At 42.6% G+C, this 25,070-nt stretch overlaps 2 protein-coding genes across 4 annotated transcripts; both read left to right on the forward strand.

The window, feature by feature from the left end:
* The first annotated feature begins 1,016 nt into the window (after positions 1-1,016).
* Positions 1,017-25,070, forward strand: rab21 (RAB21, member RAS oncogene family). Of its 3 annotated transcripts, none has more exons than XM_030720103.1 (8): positions 1,017-1,507; positions 6,474-6,533; positions 6,614-6,721; positions 7,444-7,507; positions 10,318-10,372; positions 10,521-10,609; positions 12,078-12,231; positions 25,048-25,070. In XM_030720103.1, the coding sequence occupies exons 1-7, from the start codon at positions 1,364-1,366 to the stop codon at positions 12,215-12,217; spliced, it is 660 nt and encodes a 219-aa protein (XP_030575963.1). In that variant the 5' UTR covers positions 1,017-1,363; the 3' UTR covers positions 12,218-12,231; positions 25,048-25,070. The 3 variants fall into 3 exon arrangements, with proteins under 3 accessions (XP_030575963.1, XP_030575962.1, XP_030575961.1); XM_030720102.1 differs by lacking the exon at positions 25,048-25,070 and adding an exon at positions 12,669-13,713 and having other exon boundaries at positions 1,019-1,507; positions 12,078-12,251; XM_030720101.1 differs by lacking the exon at positions 25,048-25,070 and having other exon boundaries at positions 1,020-1,507; positions 12,078-13,713.
* On the forward strand, positions 19,808-25,017 carry LOC115773390 (tetraspanin-8-like). The gene is made up of 9 exons (XM_030720100.1): positions 19,808-19,934; positions 20,324-20,377; positions 21,487-21,612; positions 21,722-21,796; positions 22,220-22,309; positions 23,215-23,349; positions 23,911-23,943; positions 24,036-24,119; positions 24,546-25,017. The coding sequence occupies exons 1-9, from the start codon at positions 19,875-19,877 to the stop codon at positions 24,630-24,632; spliced, it is 744 nt and encodes a 247-aa protein (XP_030575960.1). The 5' UTR covers positions 19,808-19,874; the 3' UTR covers positions 24,633-25,017.

The following is a 25,070-nucleotide window of genomic DNA, read 5'->3' on the forward strand; positions in this document are numbered from 1 at the left end:
TTTTACATCATAGTTTTGTGTTTTATCTCGTGATTTTAACTCAGTAAGCTCAATCTTTATATTTCAGAATTTAGAAACTGTAACAAAATTGCCATAATTTTGAATTATGGATCATGTTTCTTGTTTCATAATAACCTTTTTAATTTTTCAGCTGTTTAGGTCACGGTCGTTATGTCAGATGATCACTTTAAAGGTTTTTTTCTTTGTCTGATAATAATCTTTATACCTCATATTTAAAAAACAACCAAACAAACAAAAAAACATAAACATTGTGAGAGTACATCTGAAAATTTACTTTTTTCTTTCTCATAATTTTGACTCAGTAACACAGATGTTCGGCTGTGGTCTCAGAGCTGTCCTGTAAAGATGCAGCAGACGCTGACTGGATCTGGATGCTGGACATAAACACGCCGCACAGCCTGAGAGGAACCGACCGAACCGACGCCTCCGATGAAGCAGCAGCGCTGACGGAGCTCATCATGTGACGCTGCAGAAAGGAGCCGCAGCGAAGAGCTCTCACTCTGCTGACGCTCCTGAGCACCAATCCAGAAACAATTTACAGCAAGAAAGTCCAGTTGCCCTTTTTCAAGCTCCAGATTTTCAACTCAGTTTTTACCTTTTTTTCTATTTTGACCTTCACAGTTTTCATGCTTCTCTCATCACATTAAAGTATGTAATTTTCTGACTTTTTAAATTTTTTTTAAACTGACTAATCATCATGATTTAAAAAAAAAAAATTCCATCATTTTGACTTTTTAAATCACATTTTTTGATTGCGTTTATTTTTTTTGTGTTATTTTAAAATCCCTATTTTCAGACCATTTGTGTTAAACCATCTATTTTCTCAAAACTTTGGCATCTATCTTTGCTTTTTTGTGGGGGTTTTTTGGCTTCCTGTGTTAAATATTTGGCCTCAGACGAACATGTTTTAATGGAAACTAAGAGTCACCACTCGTCACTGTTCTACGGTTCCACACGGAAGATGAAGGGGGGCGGGTTTCCTGTCGCTGAGTGAGCATTCCTCCGCACTCAGACGATCTTTAGTTGAGCTAGCCGGCTAACTGTTAGCAGAGAGAGACGCCATTAGTTGGGTGAAAAAGCAGGCATTGGCTACAGGCTGAAACGGGACCTGTCTCCGGTTTTGGACCGGTCTCCCTCCGAGCTGCGGGCAGATTCTGATAAAAGTCGGGTCCGTGTGTGCTGTCGCACTGTCTCTCTCATGATTTTAGCTTCTTTTTGAAGTCGGAAGCCGATGTGAGCTGCGCAGGACTTCATTTCCGACTGGGTTAGCATTAGCAGTGCTAGCTGTGAAACCCCCGTTTTTCCGGACAAAAAAGCGGAGGATTTGTTTTAAGTGCCAGCCATGGCGGCAGGAGGGGCGGCGAACAGCGGCAAGACCTATTCGTTCAAGGTGGTGCTGCTCGGGGAAGGCTGCGTGGGGAAGACGTCGCTGGTGCTCAGATACTGCGAGAACAAATTTAACGACAAACACATCACAACTCTACAGGTAAGAGGGGCTCGTGCCTGTCACCGCGCTCTGCGGCGGGGTGGGGGGGCTGTGTGTTCCCGAGCCCCTCTCCCCCCCAAACCTCCCCTGAGAGCGGGGTTATTGCGAAACGTTGTGACTGTAACCGGATCCGATGACGGAGGTGAAAGTCAGGTGTTTTTTCCGGGAGATTTACCATCATAAACAACCAGAAATACACTTGACGTCACTCTCAGGTGCTCTCAGCACGGCTGTCACGACGGGGCAAATAGTAGCCGTAGCCCCACAGGAAGCCCCCGAACGCTTTAAAAGAGCATTTCTGTGGGTTTTATTGGTACAGCAGAGACAGGAAGCGTGAGGAAAGAGGTCAGGAGACCTGGCTGCTGGGGGCTGAAATACGGTTTTAATGCATGTCTGGTTTCAGCAGCACCTCCGTCCTCTCTGCTCCAGTGCACTGAGTCAGGCACAGGGAGTGGAGCAGGTGAAGGTGATGGAGTTTCAAAACCTGTTTCATCATAAAAAATAAAAGCTTAAATAAATGAAAGGTAAATTTAAAAAAAAATTCTTTCCAATGGCCAGCAGGGGCAGACTCCTGCTGATTGAACAGAAGTCTATGGGAAAACAGCCCCTCTTCTAACGACTTCTGTGTGCTCACGAATCGCTTTTCTGATGACTTTGTGGTCTCAGTCTGTAGTTTAAAGTCTTCCTGAATTCAACATGATGTTCATTTTGTAAATTATGGTCACCTTAGAGCACAGGTGTAGGAACCGGGGGGGGGGGCATGTCCCCCGCCAATATTGGAGGTAGGTGCATTTGTCCCACCTCAGAGTATTTACGGATCTGTCAGGTTTCCAATATGTGCCCCCCCCCAATAGTAAACTCATGCCTACGCCCTTGCCTTAGAGTAAAAAAGGACAAGAAAGCTGGGGCTGATTTCAGGTGGGGCTACCTGGTGACTGGCCATAGGCTAATTGGCTACTTTATGAACATGTGACGTCCCGGTTTCTCAGTCAGATCCGCCTCTCACTCGTCATAGTGTTATGTCTTTGGATGATGATGTCAGAGGTCGATGATGGTCGGAGTGATTTGTGATACCTTTCCAATCACACATGATTATCAGAGAGTCAAAGTATATTGAAACCACACTGCTATAGTTTCAGCATCCACACATATAACTGACTCTTGTAACACAGGCTTGTGTTACAAGAGTCCAGACCGCTCCAGGTGTGGTCAGGACTCTGCTGCAGGTGTAACTGTGCTGCTCAGGTTCCAGAAACATCTCACTGAGGAGCAGAAGGTCCTCTGCAGTGTTTCCATGTTGCTGCTAATGACTTACAGGCGTTCCTCCAGCCTCCGTCTGCGGCGAGGAAAACGCCATCTGAGCTTCTGACAGCCGCCGCATTAGCGCTCCCACTGATCCCGCTGTGTGGGTCCGGATCAGGTCGATATCCGGTCCAAGCGCTGGATCAGCCCATCCCTGACTGTGATCTTGATGAGTCACCACACTTTCTTTATAGGGGGATTTCTTTAAACTTTAAATGTAATTTGAATAAAAAAGCCAAAACAAACATGAGGTAGAGGTGGTTGGGGAGACGTACCTACGCCCTGACCAGCAGGTGTTTTTGACTGTGCAGTGGTGAGCTGAAAGCAGCAGAAAAGATGAGTCCCTCTGAAGCTGCAGATCCTTCTAGAGGCTCACCTGCAGACACCTTTACCTCCCTCAGATCCATCTTGCTGAGCAGAGACACTCTTTGAGTGAGTTTGAGCTTTTATTGACGGGCGAAGGTGCAAAGCTGCACAGTAAACGGGTGGGGTTGATTTATGATCTGACAAAATGAGAGCTTCATAAAAGAAATGATCTTGATTTCATTGCTGAAGGTAAAGTGAACTCGCCCAGCACCAGAAAGAGGCAGTAACGACCTGCGCTGGTTTGGCAGTTTCCACTTTTAGCGCGTAAAACGGCCCTCGATGAAGATGTGTGGAGTTGCTGAAAGGCATTCTGGGATGTGTAGGCTGTCACTCCTTGCGCACCGGAGCAGGATGTGGGTTCACCACAGACTAAAGTCACAGAATAAAAATGTGGTCTTTGTGTTTCCTTTCTGGCCTCGGCTTTTTGAGGACCCTCTGTGAGGCTGGGCGGGTGGTGACCAACGACCGCTCCGGGTGCTTCGTGGTCAGCAGCGCAGTCACATGGTCTTGTGAATGATCTGCGGCCTCACAGCTGCAGGGCTCAGGTCTACTCTCACTGACATGTGATGTAGAGGCATCCCAGCTGATTCCAGAGAGTCTGCTGGCAGGAGATGAATGATTAGAGGAGAATCTTAAACGATGCGTCTTAGTGCGCTCGGCTTTAGATGAGAGGATCAGCAGATGCAGATTGGGAGAAACTTCCCAAGGCTGGTGATGGTTTGTTTTGAGCAGCTCGAGCTCTGGGTTATTAAACTGTCATGGTTTGTCATGGGACTGGAAACAGAAGTGGCTGTTTGTACAGATTTTTCCATTCATCCTCTGTCAGTTCAGAAGGATTTAATGGTGTTTCTCAGCAGGGTCACTGATGGCCATCTCTGAGTCTAAGGAGCTTAAACCACTTCCTGCAGTTTGTTTCACCTGCTGTAGTGTCGGTTTCTCCAGGACCAAAGTGTTAGATTAAAAAGGTAAAACTGGTTCAACCGGTGGTTATTTTCAAGTAACTGATTGGTGTGATAAGTGTACAGCTGAGTGCAACATTAACACACATTTATTTTCAGCTGGATTAGCTCAGCGCTTCAGTTATTTAGCAAACGTTTCTCTTAAAATAATTATGTTTGGGGAAGAAAACAGAGGAAATGCTCAAAAGGAAAACAAATACAAAATTTTCAAATGGGCATAATAAATAAATAAACAGCCTGGAAAATGAAATAGGAAAGTAAACAAGTAGGGGAATTAATCATCTACATATTGATTTTATTTTTTGACAGGGTTGGTGATCTGAGGTTTAAACCTCAGAGGTCAGAGCGCTCAACGAGCAGCGCAGTCAGCTGACCCACGCCACATTCACAGTTACAAACTAATTCCTGAGACTGTTACAGCCCCACTCTCAGCTCCACCATAAATCTCTCCTCATCCTCCGCCCTCTGCTCCCTCCAGCTTCACATAAACTCTGCTGCTGACGTTAAAATCTTAATCTGGGTTCTGACTTTCCCAGAGAACGCCTCCATAAATCGTACACGACTGGAAAAAAACCACGACCTGTTGCCCAGCAGGACTTTGGTCTTTGGTTGCTTATTCTTGACTGTGGGCTGAAATCAGTTCACAGGCTGAAGTGAAACTCTCAGATGTTCTTTGGTAAAATGTGAGAAGTTACAAAAGCTGTTGCAGAAGGCTGATTTCTACAGAGATGCTTGTAAATCTTTGGCTTAACTTCTGGTTAAATGACGCGCACCCACCAGAAACAGTTTCAGTATAACACAGTTTCAAAATGATCTGCGAGTATAAACTATTATCATGTTAGACTGCCCCAAACTGTAAAAACCTATTTATTTCACCTGTGATTACTTTCTGTGTTTATTGTCTATTTTTATTTTATTTTATAAAGCTTTTATTTTGAATTTACAACCCCAGTGAAATATAATTAAAAACAAAATGCATTGATTTTTAAATATCATAAACAGATATTTTATTCACATTAGAACACAGAAAAAATGTCACGTGTTTAAAATGAAAAAATGCATCATTTTAATAAAAAAAATGAGGTCATTTTAAATTTGGCTGGAAAAGAAAGCGGGACTGAAAAACAGCTGGAGGAACATTTCACTGCTAATTAGGTTAATCGGCCTCAGGTCAAAGACACGGTGGGGTATAAAGAGAGCATCTTAGAGAGACAGAGCTGCTCAGAGCTCCACCAATCTGCAAAAAGCTGCATTAAGCAGTTTCAGAATAATGTTAAAATTGTGAAGACTTTGAATATGTCATCATCTGCAGTACTAATATAAAAAGATTCAGAGAATCTGGAGAAATCTGCTGAAAATCAGTATTGGATATCTGTGAACTTCAGGTCCTCGGGAGCGCTGCATTAAAAACAGGCCCGACTGTCATGGAGATCACCGCGTGGGCTCAGGAATGTGTCCAGAAATCACTGTGATCACGGTCCACAATCACAAGTTAAAGCTCCACCACGCAGAGAGGAAGCCAATCGTCCACATGATGCAGAAACGCTGCCGTCTTCTCTGGGATGAAGCTCAAAGTGGAAAACTGTTCTGAGGTCAGACTGAGGTCAAACATGGACCCCACGTCCTCCAGGCTAAAGAGGAGTGGGAGCATCCAGCTTGTTATCAGAGCTCAGTTCAAAGCCTGCCCTTCTGATGGGATGGGATGGGGAGGGGGGGGGGGGGGGGGGGGGGGGGGGGGGGGGGGGGGGGGGCATCAGTACCTGTGGAGCTGGCACATCTGGAAAGGCTCCATCAATGCTGAACGGTGGATGCAGGTTTCAGATGTAGCTCTGTAGCTTCATATTTCAGCAGGACGATGCTAAAGCGCGTCCTGCAGCTATCCCAGCAGCACGGCGGCGTAGTAGACGAGTCCGAGTGCTGAACAGGACAGAGTCAGACCCAGGACTGTTCAGCAGCTGGAATCCTCTATGAGACAAGAACGGGACAACATTCCTCTCCCAGAATTCCAGCAGCTGCTCTCCTCAGATCCCAGATGTTTACGGGCTGTTGTTAAAGCACAGTGGGAAACACGGCCCCGTTACTGCGGTCGAATCCAAGATGAAATCATATTTTTCTTTAATTTTTTGGAATTGTGAATGAAATATTGGTTTATGAGATTTCCAGATCTTTGCATTCGTGTATCTTGTTTAGTATTTAATCCGCTGTATTAATATAATTGATACAATAACGTATTAATCTGTGTGCTGTAGTATTTTCACTCATTGAGCTCATTCTTCAGTCAGTGTGATAAATTTATTCGATGATGGTTATAATAACCGCGCCCTCGTCTTCCTCTGCAGGCGTCCTTCCTCACAAAGAAGCTGAACATCACAGGAAAAAGAGTAAACCTCGCCATATGGGTAAGGCAGCGTTTGCAGCAGTTGTTACTGCGCTGAGCTCCTCACAGCTGTTCAGGTGTTCACTGTGTTTGACTGTGCAGGACACGGCGGGTCAGGAGCGTTTCCACGCGTTAGGTCCCATCTACTACAGAGACTCCAATGGAGCCATACTAGTGTACGACATAACAGACGAAGACTCCTTTCAGAAGGTACGTTAATGAGCCATCACCATAAAACCAGGTTTCATGTATATAACAGGAACACTTTTAACTCTGCAGTCTGGACTCTGCTGTTTGTTTCACTTTAGATATAAAAAAATGTTTCTGTTGATTAAAGTCACTCATTGATTTTAAGCTGAAGAAGAAACGAGAACCTTTATGATGAATTTGCTGAAGCGTTGAGGTCGTTGTTTCTGATGAACGTTTGTTACAAAATAACAAAGCAGCCCTGGAAGCTAAACTCTTACAGTTTCTTTACCTTTAAAACTAAAAACCAGCGGAAAACCAGCGACGTGGCCTTTTATCCATACCCTGTATGAAGCTTTACACGCCATCCAGGAAATCCAGTGTCTGTTTTTACACAACGTAAACTCTAAAACCGAGTGTAAGCAGCTCTGCTGCATTGCTGCTAGTTATAGTTTTTAGGATCTGAATTACCTGGTAAGGTTTTGGCAATCAGAACTGAAAACAGTAATCGGTGTATTTCTGGTTTATGATCAGGTCCATGATTAAACATTAAGGCAGAGTTTATATCTTAGAAAAGAGAAATAAAAAGTTGAGTTTGTCTGTCATCCTTCAGACGTTACACTCCTAGTTTATCAGATTGTTAATTATGATCATATTTGCTCCTGCTATCGAAGCTCTTTCAGTTCCTCTCTAAGCATCTTGGTTTTTCTGAAGCATTCGTTGAACCTGTTTTCCTGTCGTTGCAGGTGAAGAACTGGGTGAAAGAGTTGAGGAAAATGTTGGGGAACGAGATTTGTTTATGTATAGTAGGTAAGTTATCAGAAAGGCTGGTGAAGGAGCTAAAAGAGAGCGTTAGTCTTAAATTCAGCACATGGATACAAACATCTGTCAAAGTGAACCATTTCTTTATGGAAATAAATAACCTCATATATCAGCTCTAAAAAACAAACAAGTGGGCAAATATCAGTTATTGAAAGTTTAAAGGAGCATTTTGGTTTTAAATAGGTGAGTTTTCTTTAGTGTGTTTCTGCTATTCAGGAAAAATGGTCTAATTATTGTCTTCAATCATTTTGATTCTTAAAGGAGTGGACCAGACTCGCCTCTCTGAATTCAGCCGTTCCCACGGTTGCTTTTGGTGTTCAATATCTGCCTCAAGGCTTCTGCAGCAGGAACTCTTGTTTCTGTATCCATTAAGATTAGAAGAGGGGAAATTTTTATGATTAAATATCACAGCGATACATAAATGGATGGTCACTTGAAGGTTAAACGATTAGTGGGGAAAACAGTCAAATTTTAACTTCATTTACTGGACAGTGTGTAAACGTGGTCCATACAAATGTTGCTTGTTAGTATAATTAACTGCACAGTAAACTGCATTATTGGTCGGATAATTGCATTAAATTGGCCCCAACAGTCCAGAGGTCCAGTTGGGGAAGCCCAGCAGACAGCTAGCAGCTACGGCCACCTGTCACTCAGAGGCCACGCCCCTAATGTGAACTTTAAGCTTTAACAAAATCCAAACAAATAAGTTATCAAGATATGAAAATAAATTTGAAAATTAAAGTCTGATATTTTTTGTATCAGGCTGTAAACATGTTTATTTCTTCTGTGATGTTTTAACATGGAAGTCTATGGGGACTGACTCACTGCTGGAGCCTCTAGTGGACATGTAGAGGAACTGCAGTTTTTTGGCGCTCACACACTGGCTTCATTTTTCAGCCCTACAGACACAACAGACACATTCATTGGAAATAAATTGTCTGAATTAAAGTGAAATGTTTCTTTAATAGAAATAGATTTGAGGCCTGTTGCTTGTAAACACAGAAGCTGAAAAGAAAAACAAAAAAAAAAGCCTCATGAGCAGTGTTTGTTTTTAAGATTTCATGTCACGCAAACTGGATGTTTGGGCCTCTTCTGTTGCTCCCGTTGCCATAGCTGCTGCCTGTCATGTTGTTGGTCCCTGTCAGCTTCGTGGGAGAAATTTGTGCTGTGTTGTAACTGGATTACGTTGATGATGATGTTGTGTTTGTCATGTGTTTGGACCCGATCGTGCAGCGTCAGAGCTGCAGTTCTCAAATCTGCTGTTTGGAAATGTGATTTTGGTTTTAATTAAGAAACCACGTCACATGAGGCGCCCTCCGTGCCGGATCGTTAACGTACCCGTTAAATCCAGTTCACAGTTCAGATGCCTGCAACATTCAAATCATTACTGTGGGTGTTTGCATCTATAAACAGGCGTCACAGTCAGCTTGGGTGGATTTGCATGCAGCTAACATGAGGTGACTCAGCTTTAACACTCAGTAGTTCTGCATCTTGTTCACAGTGTTGTGCTTTAAAAACAACAAAAATAATCCTCAGTACACTTCAGAAGGTAAATGTTTCCCTCAGCGGCTGGTGGCGACCCAAACAGAGCTAGAAGAGAGTGAACATGAACTCGATCTTAGATTTGCAGCTGGAAAGAGACGACCGTTATAAAAGTATTTATATCAGTGGAGCAAATGATTGTACAGAGTGAAGGTGCTCGCTGTAGCTTTCTGTCCAAAAATCCCTGAATCCCTGTTCCCATCCTTTAAAATGGCGAGTGTCATCTTGAAGGTCTGCGCTGAGATATGGAGATACTGGAGGGTCTGTGTTGGTGCAACCTCGGATTCACGAGGAACGCGGGAATGGCAGGAACGCAGTTTTCATCCTGGTTGTGGAACACTGGACTAACTGGAGGCTGTGTGGGAGTTGGCCGGCCAGTAAGTGTTTTGTGGATGCATGAAGGCTTTCGACCACGTCCCTGCTGTTGGAGGTCCTTCAGGAGTGTGGGGGTATCGGGCTCGTTGTGTGACATCTGGTCCTTGTACAGCTGCAGTGAGCTCGGTTTGCATTGATGGCAATAAGTCACACTCATTCTCAGTGGACGTGGGACTCCCACGGGGCTGCTCTCTGTCGCGGCCTTTATTCATAGTTTTTATGGAGGGGTGGAGGTCAGGGTCCCATCTCTGCTTTTAGCAGGTGATATGGTTCTCTGGCATCACCGAGCAACGGCCTCCAGCTTGCACTGGCGTGGGGTCAAATGTGAAGTGGCTGTGAAGAGTGTGTGCACCTTCAGGTCTGAGGCCATGGTTCTCAGTCAGAAAAAGGGTATTTACTCCAGTTTGGAAATGAGCTGCTGGACGCTGGTGCTGGTTGGTGCGAAAGGAAAGCTGGTGATTTACCAGTCGAGCTACATTCCTACAAGATGGCTTTGAGCTCTGGTAGTGACTGAAAGGATGAGAAAATAGGTTTGTCTTGGCTCTCTCTCAGAGGTGGGGCCATTCAGGAGGAGCTCAGAGCAGAGCTGCTACTCCTGCATTGAAAGGAAAAGTTCAGGAATGTCTCTGTGATTCCCCCAGAAGAGCTGGAGGAGGTGGCCGGGTGGAGGGAGGGAAGTCTGGGCATTTCTGCTTAGAGAGCTGCCTCCACGAACAGGAAAAGAGCACAGGTGGATGAAAACTCATCCGTCATGTAGAGATGATGTGATGTGTGATAACAAGATGATCTTTGGTTGACTACAGCTGCTAATCTTAGTTTCCTGCTGATGCTGTGACTCGTGTTACATAAAAGTCCTAAATGTTTGTTTTGTTTCTGTGCAGGTAATAAAATTGATTTGGACAAAGACAGACATGTTTCAGTGGAAGAGGCTGAGAGGTAACAACTGCTGTTTGTTATTCATTATTATATAAATAACACCATCATTGTGTTATGTTCTCCACGCTGAGCTGCTCGGCTGTGAGCAGTGACGACGTCCTCTGAGCCTGAATTGAGTTTGAGCTCTCCGGCTTGTGTTTGTGTGCAGTTACGCCGAGTCGGTGGGAGCCAAACACTACCACACATCAGCCAAGCTAAATAAAGGCATCGAGGAGCTCTTCCTGGATCTCTGTAAAAGTAAGACCGACACAGAGTTTCCTCACATATGGGATTAAAACTGTTTCTTTATAAACGTCTTCAATATTTTCTTTTTTTTTTTGTCCTTTTTCTGTTTTGGTGCATCAATCGAAAAATCAAAGAGCAGCAAACTTTATATCTATAAACTTTAACAAGATGTTTCTGCTTTAAATGGACATAAATTACTCATTAATTTGGTGTTTTCCTTGTTGTTGACTCCTTATTTAGCTGGCAGCTTATCCATGTCACATTAATTTAGTTTAATTAATTATATCCTTAGTAATGATTGTAATATAAAGGTGGAAGGCATGATAGTAGGTAAGTAAAGATGCACCACGGTTCTGCTTTTTCTTCTGAGAACTCTGATTAGCGCCGTACTCAGTAACCTTTGTGATGTTTCTTTAATGGAAATTTAAATTTATGTTCAGAATCAAACATTTTAATTAGGACATTTTTTCCAAGTCAGGTTGCATGAAGAAGTTTGTTTTTTAGAAATGAATGCCCCGGATCTCACTTCACGGCCTTCTTTAACGGTGGCGTCGCTCTGCAGTTACACCTCCAGGGCACCAGGTGGCGGTGTGTGCTGTGACGTGTTCAGATGGAGAGTTTTGTACCCCGCTCTGCACTGAAGATAGTGTTTTTGCATATAGGAATGAACTTTGAAAAGAAATGCAGCTATATTTTAATTAAAGTAACACATTTAGAAAATCTAAATTTTAGTCTTTATATACACTAACTGGACACTTTATTAGGTACACCTAGTTAATTGTGGATTTGACCCCGTTATGCCTTCTTAATGGCATAGATTCAGAAACGTCTCGTCGGGAGGCTGTGGTCCGTATCATCCTGAGAGCCTCACGCAGGTCCTGCAGGTTTGTCCCACAGATGCTCTGTTGGACTGAACTCCAACAGGTCGTCTGGACTGTGTTTGCATACCTAAATGTGCTGAATTGCTGCCATCACATTGGTTGATTAGATATTTGTGGTAATGCTGAAAAGGTGTACCTAACAAACTGGCCAGTGAGTGATTTCTGTTAATTTGTCAAAAGGTTTTTGTCATCTAAAATAATAAATAATGCAGCTCTCATGGAAACCCATCCATGAAGCTCTCACTGTTCTTGAGCTGATCTGAAGGCCACATGAAGGTTGGAGGTCTGTAGTGACTGACTCTGCAGAAAGTTGGTGACCTCTGTGCGCTATGACCCTCAGCATCCTCTGACCCCACTCTGTGATTTTACATGACCTACCACTTCATGACTGAGTTGCTGTTGTTCCCAGTTTGTTAGATAATAGAAGCAGTCTGCATGCCTAGGTGCCTGGGCTTACACACCTGTGGCCATGGAGTGACTGGAACACCTGTATTCAGTGATGTGGATGGGGGAGTGATGCTTCAGGCAGTACACTGTGTGTGCGCAGAAACTCTAAGTCTGTAGGAAACTCTGTGTAAACTCGTCTGCTGTGTTTTCAGGGATGATGGAAACGGCTCAGGCCGAGGAGAGGTTGAAGGGCAACGGAGCCAGCCAATCGGCATCGAGTAGGCGGGGTGTACAGATCGTTGATGACGAGCCACAGGCCACACCTGCTGGAGGCTGCTGCTCCTCTGGCTAACACACACACACACACACACACACACACACACACACTTTCTCTCTGTGCTTGCAAACATAATATCCACACACACATTTTCCAGTGTCTGTCGGTCCGCTCTACAGTAATCTGCTGTATCCATTCAGCGCCGCCTCTGCTGCTAAGGAGCATGGGAAATCATATTTAAATTTGTTTAATCTGTGTTCCCTCCAAAATAAAAGTACCTGAAGTCCTTATGATTAGAGCGAGTGTGCGTTCAGTGATTAAATCACTTTCTTTAATGGTAATAACTCCCCATGTTAGTTTGTCATTGATAAACATCCATCTGCAGCTGTTTGTGTGTTTGTACTAAACATTATTAATAAAAGACATGAAATCACTGAGGACAGAAAGTGGAGGCTCGCACCTTCAACACAGATTTTTGTTTTTGTGTACTCGGGAAAGTTCTGTAGGGGTTAAACATGCACGCACGCACACACACACACACACACACACACACACAGAACAACCCCCACTGCTGCAGAAAAACATGATCATGTCTTCAAACCCAGAGGAGGAGCAGAGGACTGACAGTTTGTCACGCAGCGACTCCACCTGCTGGACAGAAGTCAAACTGCAGTGAAGTGAGCAGTTTGAAGGTTTCCTGTAAAGGTCTTAAAGCACTGACAGAATAACGGGGGTCTCTTTTCAAAACACAACTGTGCTGCAGTTAAGTCCACCAGTTTATGGGAGGAGCACAGCAGCTGTAAGGAAATGTAGAAGCTCAGCTGATTATTTCAGGCTGCAGGTAGTCACTGGATAAGGGCTCCGCAGAGCATGTGGGTGCAGAAAGCTGAAGAAGGCCTCCCAGAATTTGAATCCCACTTGAATAGTGTGCATTGTAATTTTAACGAGAGGAAAAAGTGTGTGAACTCTGACTTTAATTGAAGCAGGAAGCTGATAAATGTGCTGCCAAGAAGCAGAACTGCAGATATAAAATTTACAACTTCCACATTAAGTAAAAATGCATTTCAAGCTTTGCAAAAAAGTCACTTTTTGTTTCGGTCTGAAAATCAAATTCATTGGTAAAAAATTTATTTTTCAAATACGTCAGATATTTGTAAATTATTTAGCCAATAAAATGTCAAAAAAAGTGAAACGTGACATTTTAGTCTGAGTTTTGTTGCATTCCCAAACCAAAAACCTACCTGGAGTTAAATTTATATAATCGTGTTCAGAAATAATTAAATCAATACGTTTCTATCCAATGAGGGAACAGTCACTAATTGTGCTTATGTCGCCCCCCAGTGGCAATTTTGAGAATAACAAGGTATTTCTAATTACAGAAAAGCAGGAAATCTGTGCTATCGGATTGTTTTTGTGATGGATGGCTGGGGGAAGAAAGCAGCTCTCCTCCTCTTCCTCCCCCTGATTCAGTGTGTTTTACACACACTTTATGGAAATGATACTGTGCATGTCTGATTTCTGTAAATGAGTTTTTGTCTGACTTTTCAAATAAAAAAAATCCTGTGCAGTGATGATTTAGTAAGTTATATTCCCACGGCAGTCATGGAAATCTGTCTCTGTACTCGACTGTGAACTTTTACTTGTGTGTTTTTTCCTCCTTCATGAAGGTCATTGTACACAAAAACATAAAATGCAGCGGACGAGTCGATGCTCGTAGAAGAAAATGAAAAAAATGTCTGGAAAAATAATCACACTTTTTTGGAAATGTCTTTTTTTTAAACTGCTCGTGTCAAAGTAAAGATGATTTTTAAAGATAACAGAGCAATCAGAATGAAAGAGTTCTTTCACCTTCACTTACAAACACATTTATTAATCAGACAAATAAATACAAACTGAATGAACAATGTAACCATAATAATGTCGATGCTGGAATCACTTTGATTTATTTTCCAGTCATAAAATTATGAACCAAATTCTGCAGGTTGAAGTTTGAACCTGGAAACGAGCTCATCAAAAATATTTTAATCTATCAGGACATAATAAAAAGAATCTGACCCTCAGCAGGTGTTAAAATGACATAAATATGACCTCAGAACAGCAATATATGAATTATTACGCTCTCATTATTTATCCAACAGGAAGCCCACCCTCACTGCTTCCATAGGAATGAATTAATCAAAGACCCAGACAGAGTTTTAATCCGTTTGAAAGCCTGACTCTTAGTCTCGTCCACCCTAATTGGGAAATTCGATTATCTGAGATAATGTGGACATTAACTGCAGTTCTCCATCATACCACAGGGTGGCACTGCAACACAAAACACAGTCACCAGGAAACCACAGACCATAGAAACAGTCAGCTGTGACCCCTCCCCGAGAAGAACGAATTTTATAGGCTAAACCCAACACTTTATATTACCTCTATCTACAAGCCCTGTCAGATCAGAACAGATGGGAGAGCTGTGGTTCAGACTTGGCCTTCCATCACTGGTCCATGACACAAACTTTTTAATCAGCACTGATAGCGCCCTGAAAAGGGAAACACCCGCCTTCCCACCCTTACACTTCCCTAATCATAACAAGGTGGTTTTATCCTGCTTAATAACAGGGCATGGTGACATTTACTTATCCCCTTTCACCTACATAACTATACATGTTTTGACAAAACCATCAAGGATAAGATAAACATATTTTTCCAGAGACTGGGAAGGTCATAAATAAGATAAACATATCTCTCAAAGGCTGTGAAAGTCAGCCTGGTGACTACTGCTCTCTATCTAATTTAATTATTCATTTAATTATTTAATCATTTGTTTCAGCTACTACTTATTATTTAATTCCCTCGTTTCCTGCAGTTTACCCTAAGCTTCATCATTTTGTTCATAGAGCAAAATTAAAACCCAACAGAATGAATGAAAAGATGAAATGTGGCTGGAAGAGCAGCATGAGTGTGCAGCACAGGGATGATGGGAGACTGTGTGAGACTCTAACAGAGGATCCAAGCAGCAGGAATAAGTGCTCTCTGAAGGGTGGCTGTTAGACACAGGGTGAGAGCTTTGGTTATGTGGGAAGAACTCCACATGAACAGGAGCAGCTGAGGTGGATCGGGCATCTGACTAGGACACCTGCAGGGCGCCTCATGGGCGAGGAGTTTGTGTCTGAGGAGGTCTGGGCTGCTGCTCCTGTGACCCAGCCTCAGAGCAGCGGTAGAAAATAGGTGGATGGAAATAATGAAAACAACGAAGCACGAATTTGAACAGTTTGTTGGGGGTGGGATCAAGTAAAGAGGTGCAAAACTAATTGATTAGTTAATTAATTCATCCAGATCTGTAGGACTGGGATCTGGGAGATGTAGGATTGTCTAATTTTACTTCATCGTTGCAGCAATGAAGTACATTTTTATAGATTTCAGTCAGTTTGTAGTTTATATTTTCTACATTATCTCTCACAGTTTTGGTGTTTTAGGAGGAGCTTCTACACTGACAGTCCTGAGAGGAGCCAAACGATCATTAATCATGAACTGAATACTTTTGAAACTGCAGTAATGATGAGAGTTAACTGTGGCATCAAGTCCTGTGGAGAGAACGAGACGAAGCTCAGTGTTGTTTAAAATCAAAAGACTCCAATCAAATGATGAGGATCACGATGAGGCAGGTCCTTAATCTGAGACGGTCCTTCTCATCTGCCTGCACTGAAGCAGGAGGACGTCTGCCTGCATCCTCAATCCTAAAGGCTGAATTATTGTGAGGTGATCAAACTACACACAGACCCCGTCGGAGACACGCCCCCTCAGTGTGAGTTACCTCGGTGTATCACGGTGTAACTGCTGCTTTTTACTTGGTTTTACTTTATTTTAACTTTTTAAAAACTAAAATAATGACCAAAGTAATTATTTGATTTATTGTTATTATTATTATTAGTTTTTGTTTTCTGAATAACCTGAGAAAATAAATGACTTGGGTCGTGATTGAAGGTGAAGGTGTTGCTTTGTGTCGTGTCTTTAATGATGTGCAGCACGTTGGTCAGAGTCTGAGCTTCAGTGTGCTGCCTTGCTTCGGTCCAGAGGAAGTTACACATCTACAAGACTAAAGACTCACCACGAGTAGCACCTGTGTTGACACCACGACCCATTTCTGAGTAACCACTAACAGCAGCACAAAGGCCTGCGAGATCTTTCCCTGCCCTACTTTTATCTTCCTGGCATCTCGTTTCAGCCTCTGCGGTTCAGACGCTGCGATATGAGAAAAGTTCCTCACCAAAACCAAAAACTCATGTTTACAGCTAAAAAACATATTAGTGCTTCTTTACATGTACATTTAATTTACAAGAAATGTTCCACTAACGTCTGATGATGTTCCCGCAGACAAGAAATGGCAACTTTCTTCATTCATATAGAAATTTATATCACATTATTTCAGTTTATGAATGAAACGATTTCCATGTGAAGGGTGTGAAAGTATTTATATCAAACTGCATCATGTGAATTTAAATAAAGCACAGGTAAATATAATATTTCCTCTGTGGTGCTTTTATAAAACAGTCTCAGTTCTGTACAAAGTAACTTGGGGAGCATTTTATTAGGAACACTGTATCTATATTGAGTCAGAAATGATTCACATCTTTAAGATCTTTGAATCACAATGAAGGCTCAGATCCATTGATCAGTATCTGATCAATGGATCAGATACTGATCAACTGCTAAATGAGGTGATGAAGTCTAACGAACTCTTTGTCACGGCTCCAAAACACGTTTGAGACGATTTTTCCTTTCCAGTTTGAGATGCTTTAGTGTGACATCCATGAATGTGAATCTGAGTGTTGCTTATTGCAGAGACACTGTGGTCTTCATGGTTGTGTTCAGGCCGCTGAGCCCAGAGAAAATATTAATTACACGACCGAAGCCTGAAGCACTGAAACAAGCTGGGGTCGACCCGGCCGTCTGAACGCGGCAGCAGAAGCTGAGACTCAGACGGGTCGGTGCTTTCACAGAGCTCTGCTGTGCAAGTGCTGCTAATAGGGGGTCGTTTCCTCTGTATTATTGTAGGGTCTTGCTGTGATTTGGTGCTATCTAAAAAAAACTGAATCAAATCTGTGGTCCAGTTTTGGTGAGCTTGTATGGATTGTTGTCACAGTTTCCTGTTCCAGCTAAGAGCTCGGTTTGAGCCTCATCCTGAGTTACTGCCATTTGACGGGCTGATCAGACGTTCGTGCAGGTGTAGCTATAAAGTGGGTGGTGAGTTTCTATGTTAGGACCTTCCTGTAGGAGGAGACTGCTGAGGTCTTTCTTTAATGATGCAGTGCAGCTGCAGCAGCGTCTTGCAGACTCTAAATTTCCACAGTTTTGTTCAGGGTGTGAAAACCACACACAAAAAAAGTCCAGCACGCAACCATCAAAAGCTCACACACACCCACAAACAGCCTGCAGCATGGGAACTTTTTAAAGCATTGTGTGCAGAGTACCCTCTCAGTGAGCTCGGCGTCTAACAACATCATTTAATATCCTCAATTATCTGCCTTTGATTATTATTGGTTTAAACCTGTGAGAGACCCTGAGTTCATATTTGCTTCTTATAACTGTGCAAGATGATGAGGGATGCTTTTCTGAGGGGAAAATGGCTTTTAGGGTTCCCATCCACTCATCACAGGCATGAATGTCAGGGACATTTTGGGCTTTTGATGATTTCTGTGAGCTGTTCTTATTCTGCAGTGGAATAACTTAAAAAACAAGAATCAGATGCGTCCATTTTGACACCCAGATTTGTGACTGTGGGCTTAGCACATTGAGATAAAGAACCCAGATCCACAGAAGTGACCCTCCCCGTGATGCCCGGACCAAAGATGATGACCTCCATCTTTTTATCATTAAAATTCAGGAAATTTGAAGCCATCCAAGCTTTGATGTCATCGAGACATTTCGTTAGTGTGCGGACGGCGTTCGCATCACTTTGTTTTAGGGGCATGTAAATCTGGGTGTCATCTGCATAGCAGTGGAAGGCAATTTTATGCTTCCTAAGAATGGAACCAAGGGGGAGCAAATACAGAGAGAACAGTAGTGGTCCAAGTGTTGAGCCCTGAGGCACCCCACACGAGAGGTGCACAGGATGATCTAAAATCGTTTAGGCCAACAGAAAATGTTCTCTGGGTCAAATATGACCCGAACCACTCCAGAGCTGTGCCCCGAATACCCACCCAACATTCTAGACGAGAAATTAAAATGTTGTGGTCCACTGTGTCAAAAGCAGTCGTTAGATCTAAAAGAAGTAAAATCACATAGTCTCCCGCATCTGTAGTTAGGAAAATGTCATTAAACACCCTTAGCAGGGCAGACTCGGTGCTATGGAGGGGCTTAAAACCAGACTGAAAAGTTTCAAGGATATCATTTTCAGCTAAAAAGGCTTTCAGTTGCCTATAAATGACTTTTTCCAAGATTTTTGATAGAAAAGGGAGCCTAGAAATAGGCCTAAAATTTGACAAAACAGTTGAATCTAATCCAGTTTTTTTAATCAATGGCAACATTGATTAAAAGAACAAGACTGTATCAACACAATGACGATAAAGGAACTGTGGTTATTTTGCTCTTTGGTCAATGCTGGTGCAAAGACTGTTTGTGCATTATTGATCCCTTTGCAAAGGTTATAACTTACTTTCAATAAATCATCATAAAATCAGTTTAGTTTCAGGGCTCAACGTATTTTTCCACAACAATCTGGCTCTATATAAATAAAATTGAATTGAATTGAAATGAAATGTTAGATAGGAAGCACTTGGATTTATTGTATTGTTTTATCATTCAAAACCTTTTGAGTTTACAGACAGAATGACACACACACACATGCACGCACGCAAACGCTACAAAAACATGACCTCACCGGTGGTGGTAAACTCGATACCAGGACCGCATCCTGAAAGAAGAAAAACAAAACTGATCAAATTTCTCTGTCAGTGAAATGTTATATGAATGCAATCTATTCTTAAACAGAATTACACTCAGCTTTATTATTAAGCAATTAATAATTATTAAGTTTTATTTTATTAACAGGTGTGAACACATGGCATGACTGTCCCTTCCAGATACAACAATATTCATACTGAAGGACCCCCGGGGGCTGACTGCACAGAGTCGGGACCTCAACCCGAGGGGACGCCTTTGGGATGATTTAGAGCAGAGACTGGATTATCTGACAGAGTACCACATCTGTCCTCAAAGATCTTTACAGGTGTATTTTGACCCTCACTGTCCCTCTTATTTAATAAACCTTGTGTGGCAGCAGCTGGCCGTATAATCTGCCTGTTAGACTTCTGTGAAATAACAGGATCGCTTTCAGTGACACTTTCAGGTCTGCGGCCCGATAAACAGAACTGCGCTACAAAAGGTGGTTTTCCTTCTCTTTTCTTGTAGCACAGTTTAGTACTGTTCAAGTGTTTAGCTGTTATCAAGTGTTCTCCAGTTTGCTGACAATCCAGCTGAGATCAGGTCAGAAAACGCAGCGACAGGCAGTTAGTTAATCATAAAAATCCAAAACGTTTTTTCTGCACACTCATTTGGTCTGTTTCCTGTTCATGAGCTGCATTTCATGAGAAGTAAAACATATGTGTGTGTGTGTGTGTGTGTGTGTCAGGGTTTGGCTTCACTCTGTGGGGAGTTTCTGAGCGCACACAAAGCTGCACAACATCTCTGAGCGACACTCGCGCTGCTTCACCTCCTCTGAGCCGCGAACGTCTAAAACGTGAAGATGGGTAAAATTAACGGATGCCTCAAATGTGTTTTTATCTTTTTCAATGTGCTGTTTGCGGTGAGTGTGTTTGGCTCTTCACGTTCACTTTCCTTCATTTATTATTTATGTTGGGAGGGAAAAAAGAAAAGTAAAAGACTTTTTTCATGAGTTAATTAAGAAAAATTAATTAGTGTACTGATTCTAATCCACCTGCTGACTGAGCAATAAATAAAATAAATTGAAATTTAAATTGATCTAAAGCCGGGATTGGAGGAAATTTGTAGAATCTGATGTATTTTAAAACACAACAAACTAAATTTGTCTTTGCTTCCTTTTTGGTTATATTAGCATGCTCGGTGTATTTTCTGTTCATTTATCTTTTAAAGAATAAGAATTTCATTGGCACACTGAATCCTCCGTACATGGCGCTCCAGTTTTGTTAAAGTGCTGTGATTGTGTTTCCTCAGATCCTGGGAGGTTTCCTGATATATGGATTTGTGAGCATATCTGGCAGCCAACAGGTGAACAGCAAACATTACTGCCCTTCAATCTCTGTTTGTTGTTGTTGTTGTTGTTTAGATTTATCCTCTAACTGAGTTTAAATAACCAGAACTGAGAACACTGCGATGTAACCTGGTCCCAAAAACCTGAATTATGCTTTAAGTCGGAGATGTTACATATTTATATTGTTGTGTGAAGGAATCATTTTGCAGTGTGAAAGCTGAAATGATCAGATGGAGCGTCCGGATGATCAGATATGAGGAATTAACATACGGTTGTAAATCCAGTCCGTAACTCTGCAGAAGCTGTAAAATGAACGAACAGCAGCTCTGGGTGTTTTCTCCAGCAGGATAACCTGTTAGGTCAACGATGTGTTTATGGGAACTGGAACTTCCACATGGATACTTTGTTATACTTTATTAATATCAACAATACAACACCTCATCTCCCACAAACTCCACCATGCACGAGTTATACTGACGTCTGTGTGCGACGCTCAGCTCCACATACAGAAAAGGAAGGAGGCGCCACCTTGTGGTGCAATTCAGCAACTAAACAAACTCAACTGGGAAGCCTCACATGAGGCACATTATTTACAGCTACTTCCCCTTCGCAACCCACATCCACACACCACATCTTTGTGCATCTAATTTCCTCCAGTTGTTCCTTTTTCAGCCCTTTGTTGCTTTGTCCCAACATTTTGTGATATAGAATAGAATAGAATAGAATAGAATAGAATAGAATAGAATAGAAAGCTTTTATTGCCATCAACTATGAAATAGCAACTGCCACAGTTCAGCATCTTTCCTTATGTGTTGTTGCCATTAAATTAAAAATGAATTAATATTTTTCATAAATTAAATAGTGCCAAATGACAACAAACAGTTACAGAGAAAAGAGTCAAAACGCCCCCCAGTGAGCAGCACTTGGTTACAGTGGGAAGGAAAAACTCCCTGCAGGTTGGCTCTGGTATGGCCTGGTTCAGGATTTAGAACGATCTATAATCAATATCTATAGATGTTAGAGTCTGACTGGAGAATCATGCCCCCCCCCCCCCCCCCCCCCCCCCCAAAAAAAGAGAGAAACTTCCAGATGAATCCGGTGTCTGTGTTGATTGTCTGTCGTGCAGGAGCAGCTCTCATCAGCTGATGTGCCAGGCTTGGTTTGGGGTTGGCTGTTAGCCATCGGCATCCTCTGCGTCTCCTCCCTGGGAATCTTTGCCGCCTGCTCTGAGAAACCCATTGCCCTCAAACTAGTACGTATGACCCCTTATCAAAAAGACCTGCTGCTGATTTCACAGATCATAAACAGTAATATAAATAATAAAAGTCTATGAATGTTCTTAATATTGTTTTTTTGTCCAGTTTGCAACCTTCATGGGGGTTGGAATGATCATCATGCTGTACATGGGCATCAATGTAGCGAACAGTAGGCCCCAGGTCATCTGTTTTATTTCTTCATCCTGCTCTTCTCTCCATTACTGTACTGTTTATATATCAGTCTGATAGTTAGTATCTGCATCTGTCACCTTCATACTATTGGCCTTCTCTTTCTGTCTTGGAGATCAGCTACCTTCATTTTCTTTTTTTTTTAACTCTCAACTTTAATAACCACCAAGAGTTTGGATCATTGAACTGACCTCTTTGGCCACAATATTTGGGATTAAAGGGACATTTTAAAAAAAAAAAGGTTAGCATTAATATGTGAGGGGTTCAAACAAATAAAGAAAGAAAGTGAAGATGCACCAAGAGCAGAAGCAAGAGTGAACATGTCTTTGTTCAGGCTGCTCTCTCTCTTCGTGATGATAATATATTCTCTCATTTGTCTGCAATAACACTAAAGATGTTCTTTTTCTTTTGCAGATGATGTCGGAAGTAAAGAAGTACTCTGGTGAAATAGTGCAGTTCCTCATGAAACAAAATGGCATGACACTTGAGGAGCTGCAGGAATTTGTAATGTTTTTTTTTGCACTATTAGCCTCTATGTTAGTCCTACTGCATCTGCAGTAACAGATATCGAGATGCAATCAAACGATCAAGTGCAAAAAACTATTCTGAACTTGACCAAACTGCACTTCAAGGTCGTGTCCTTGAGCACCTCTGGATGGATCAATGGCTGCAGCTTTTTCTGATCACTCTGTGTCAAAATGAGAGCTTTTCACAGGAAGCCAAATATGATGAGTCGATGGTGAGGGAAGATTGTGGTGATGAGCAGGTTCGTTGTGGATCGTGCCACAGCTGTTTAGGGTGAACGTTTTCCCTCAGTTTTCTCACAGTGTTACAGAACAACTTGATGCCAACAGTCTAATGAACGCACACACTGTACAACCTAATTAATCCAGAGGACACAACAGGTTTGTGGGTCGGACCGAGCTCTCGTTGGCAGTTATGATTTTGTTCTTGCGTGGAGCAGTGCAGGGAGGAATCCACAGGACCGAAGGAGGCAGACCTCACAGGCTCCTGTTGCTGGGCAGAAATCCAGTCACCCCACACAGGTCAAACACAGGTCAACGAGATATATGTGCCGGTCTTATCTGTTGGGAGATAAAACAGAACCCTGTCTCAGATGGGGGGGGTCTGCATGCCTGCACTTCTACATGCAGGGGTCAAGGGGTTAAGCTTGATATGGGCCATAAGAGAAAGACGGGAGATCAGCCAAATTTCATGTTTTTGTCTTTGAGTCGAGAAACTTTTTGATTGCATCTCGTACAGAAAATCTTTTATTAACCGTTTTCTGGGCTGAATTGTGTTGCAGTGATGATGACATCATGGTCACCACACTGATAAAAACAATAATGCAGATTTTTGTTGAGGAATATTTTCCCTTTGTTTTAAGTCATCCTCTCATGTGTTAACAGTTGAAATGCTGTGGAAAATCAAGCGCTCACGAGTGGGGCAATCAAATCCCCGACTCCTGTGGATGCAAGCCTTCCAGTCCCGGATATGGAGGCTACGGAGGATTCATCAACGCTGAATGCACATCCAGGCCTCAGGTTGGTTTTATAAAATGAACGGGAATGTGAAATGAACCTCGCTTCACGGAAAAGTTTATGTTCATGAAACTTTTTCGTGATTAAATGATTTAAATTTTGTGGAAATTCAAGAATTTAGTTTATAAATTCTTCACCGTTTCCTTCAGTCCACATTTGAAAGCGTACTTCAACAAAAACACTCAGTCAGGAATTCAGAAATTCCATAAACTCTGACCCTTCGGTGTCTCTGCTCGGATAATGACACATGGCTGCACAGTTATGGCCAAAGCTGTGAGATCCCCCCGTGCACCTTTCACCACATTGTGTTTAATTGGCCCGACAGCACATTTTAAATATCACTCATGTTTATTTAGTTCTGGGAAGCCAAAACTCATAATTGAGGTTAAAATCTGACTAATTGTGCAGCCCTAATATAACTGAATGTCATGGTCACTTCATTAGGTACATCAGGGTGCCACTGGGGCCCAACTTGTGCCAGTAAACAGGGCTGGTGACTGCATGTTTTTTCTACATTTTACAGAAAAAAACTTGCTTCCACATTTTGCTCTTGTTTTCTTGCAGGGAACCAGAGGCCCAGATCAAATCTACACAATGGTATTGAATCAACCTGCCAGCCACTACACACCATCCAATCTGCCAGTCAGTTATGTTTCCAGACAATCACCATTCTTCCTTCTTTCCTGCAGTCCTGCAGTGAAGTTCTCCTTTGGCTAATTGACTTCGGCTTCAGCATCACGTTGGGATTCCTCTTTGGATTTGCTGTTATAGCAGTAAGCAGTCTTCCTCTGTCATCACTCCATTGTCCTTTAATCACTGTGGTCACCTACCTGCACATTTCATGATCGTGGTCCTAACAGTGCAATAATCCCTTTAATACACCAGCTGGCACTGCAGGACCAATCTGTTTGGATTGTGGACTATTGGTCAAACAAACAAGATATTTGAAGATCTTTGATTTAACCTAATGTTTGGAACCGTGTCCACTGTCCGGCATTAAAATGTGACTCTTGCTCAGAGTGCATTAACTTTACCTCAGTGTATAGGAAGCTTATCCAGGCAGCACATCTTCCTCCACATAACTACCAACATGCTTGTTAAGTCCTCCTCAGAGGGGACGTTCGTCCCTGCAGTATCAGAGCAGCATTTCCATCACCTGTCTGTGAACTCACCACCTGTTCACCTACCTGTCTTTACAGCTGCTGGGCCTGATTATTACCCTCATCATGATCTATCAGGTCAAATATAACGACGATGCAGGATCCATTTACATGAAGGGCTACTGAACGGAGCCGCCACACACCCGTGTCCTCTGACCTTTAACCTCTGCACTGGGTTACAGTGCATCAAGAGGATGCGTGGAAGCAGGAGGCAGATGGTGATGTCGCATGCTGCAGGATTTTACTCGAGAGAGAACCTGCTGCCTTGCAGGCTTTTTCTTCCAGATTTCTACTGTACAAAGTGTGGCTTAAAAAGCAAAACATTTATGTTTTTGGAAAGCTTTATATCTCTTTTGTGTTATTTGATGATGTAGACACACATTATAGCAAAGAATCAGCTCTGGTAACCCGAGGAGGCGGGACCTGAGGAGAGTAGGTTTGAGTGGTTGCAGTGAAAAAGAAAACTAGTTTCAGAGGTTAACTCCAGCTAACAAGCTGCTACAGCTCATCAACTGACAGCACACACACACACACACACACACACACACACACACACACACACAC

Source organism: Archocentrus centrarchus, chromosome 23 (assembly GCF_007364275.1).
Source record: "Archocentrus centrarchus isolate MPI-CPG fArcCen1 chromosome 23, fArcCen1, whole genome shotgun sequence".
NCBI lineage: Eukaryota > Metazoa > Chordata > Actinopteri > Cichliformes > Cichlidae > Archocentrus > Archocentrus centrarchus.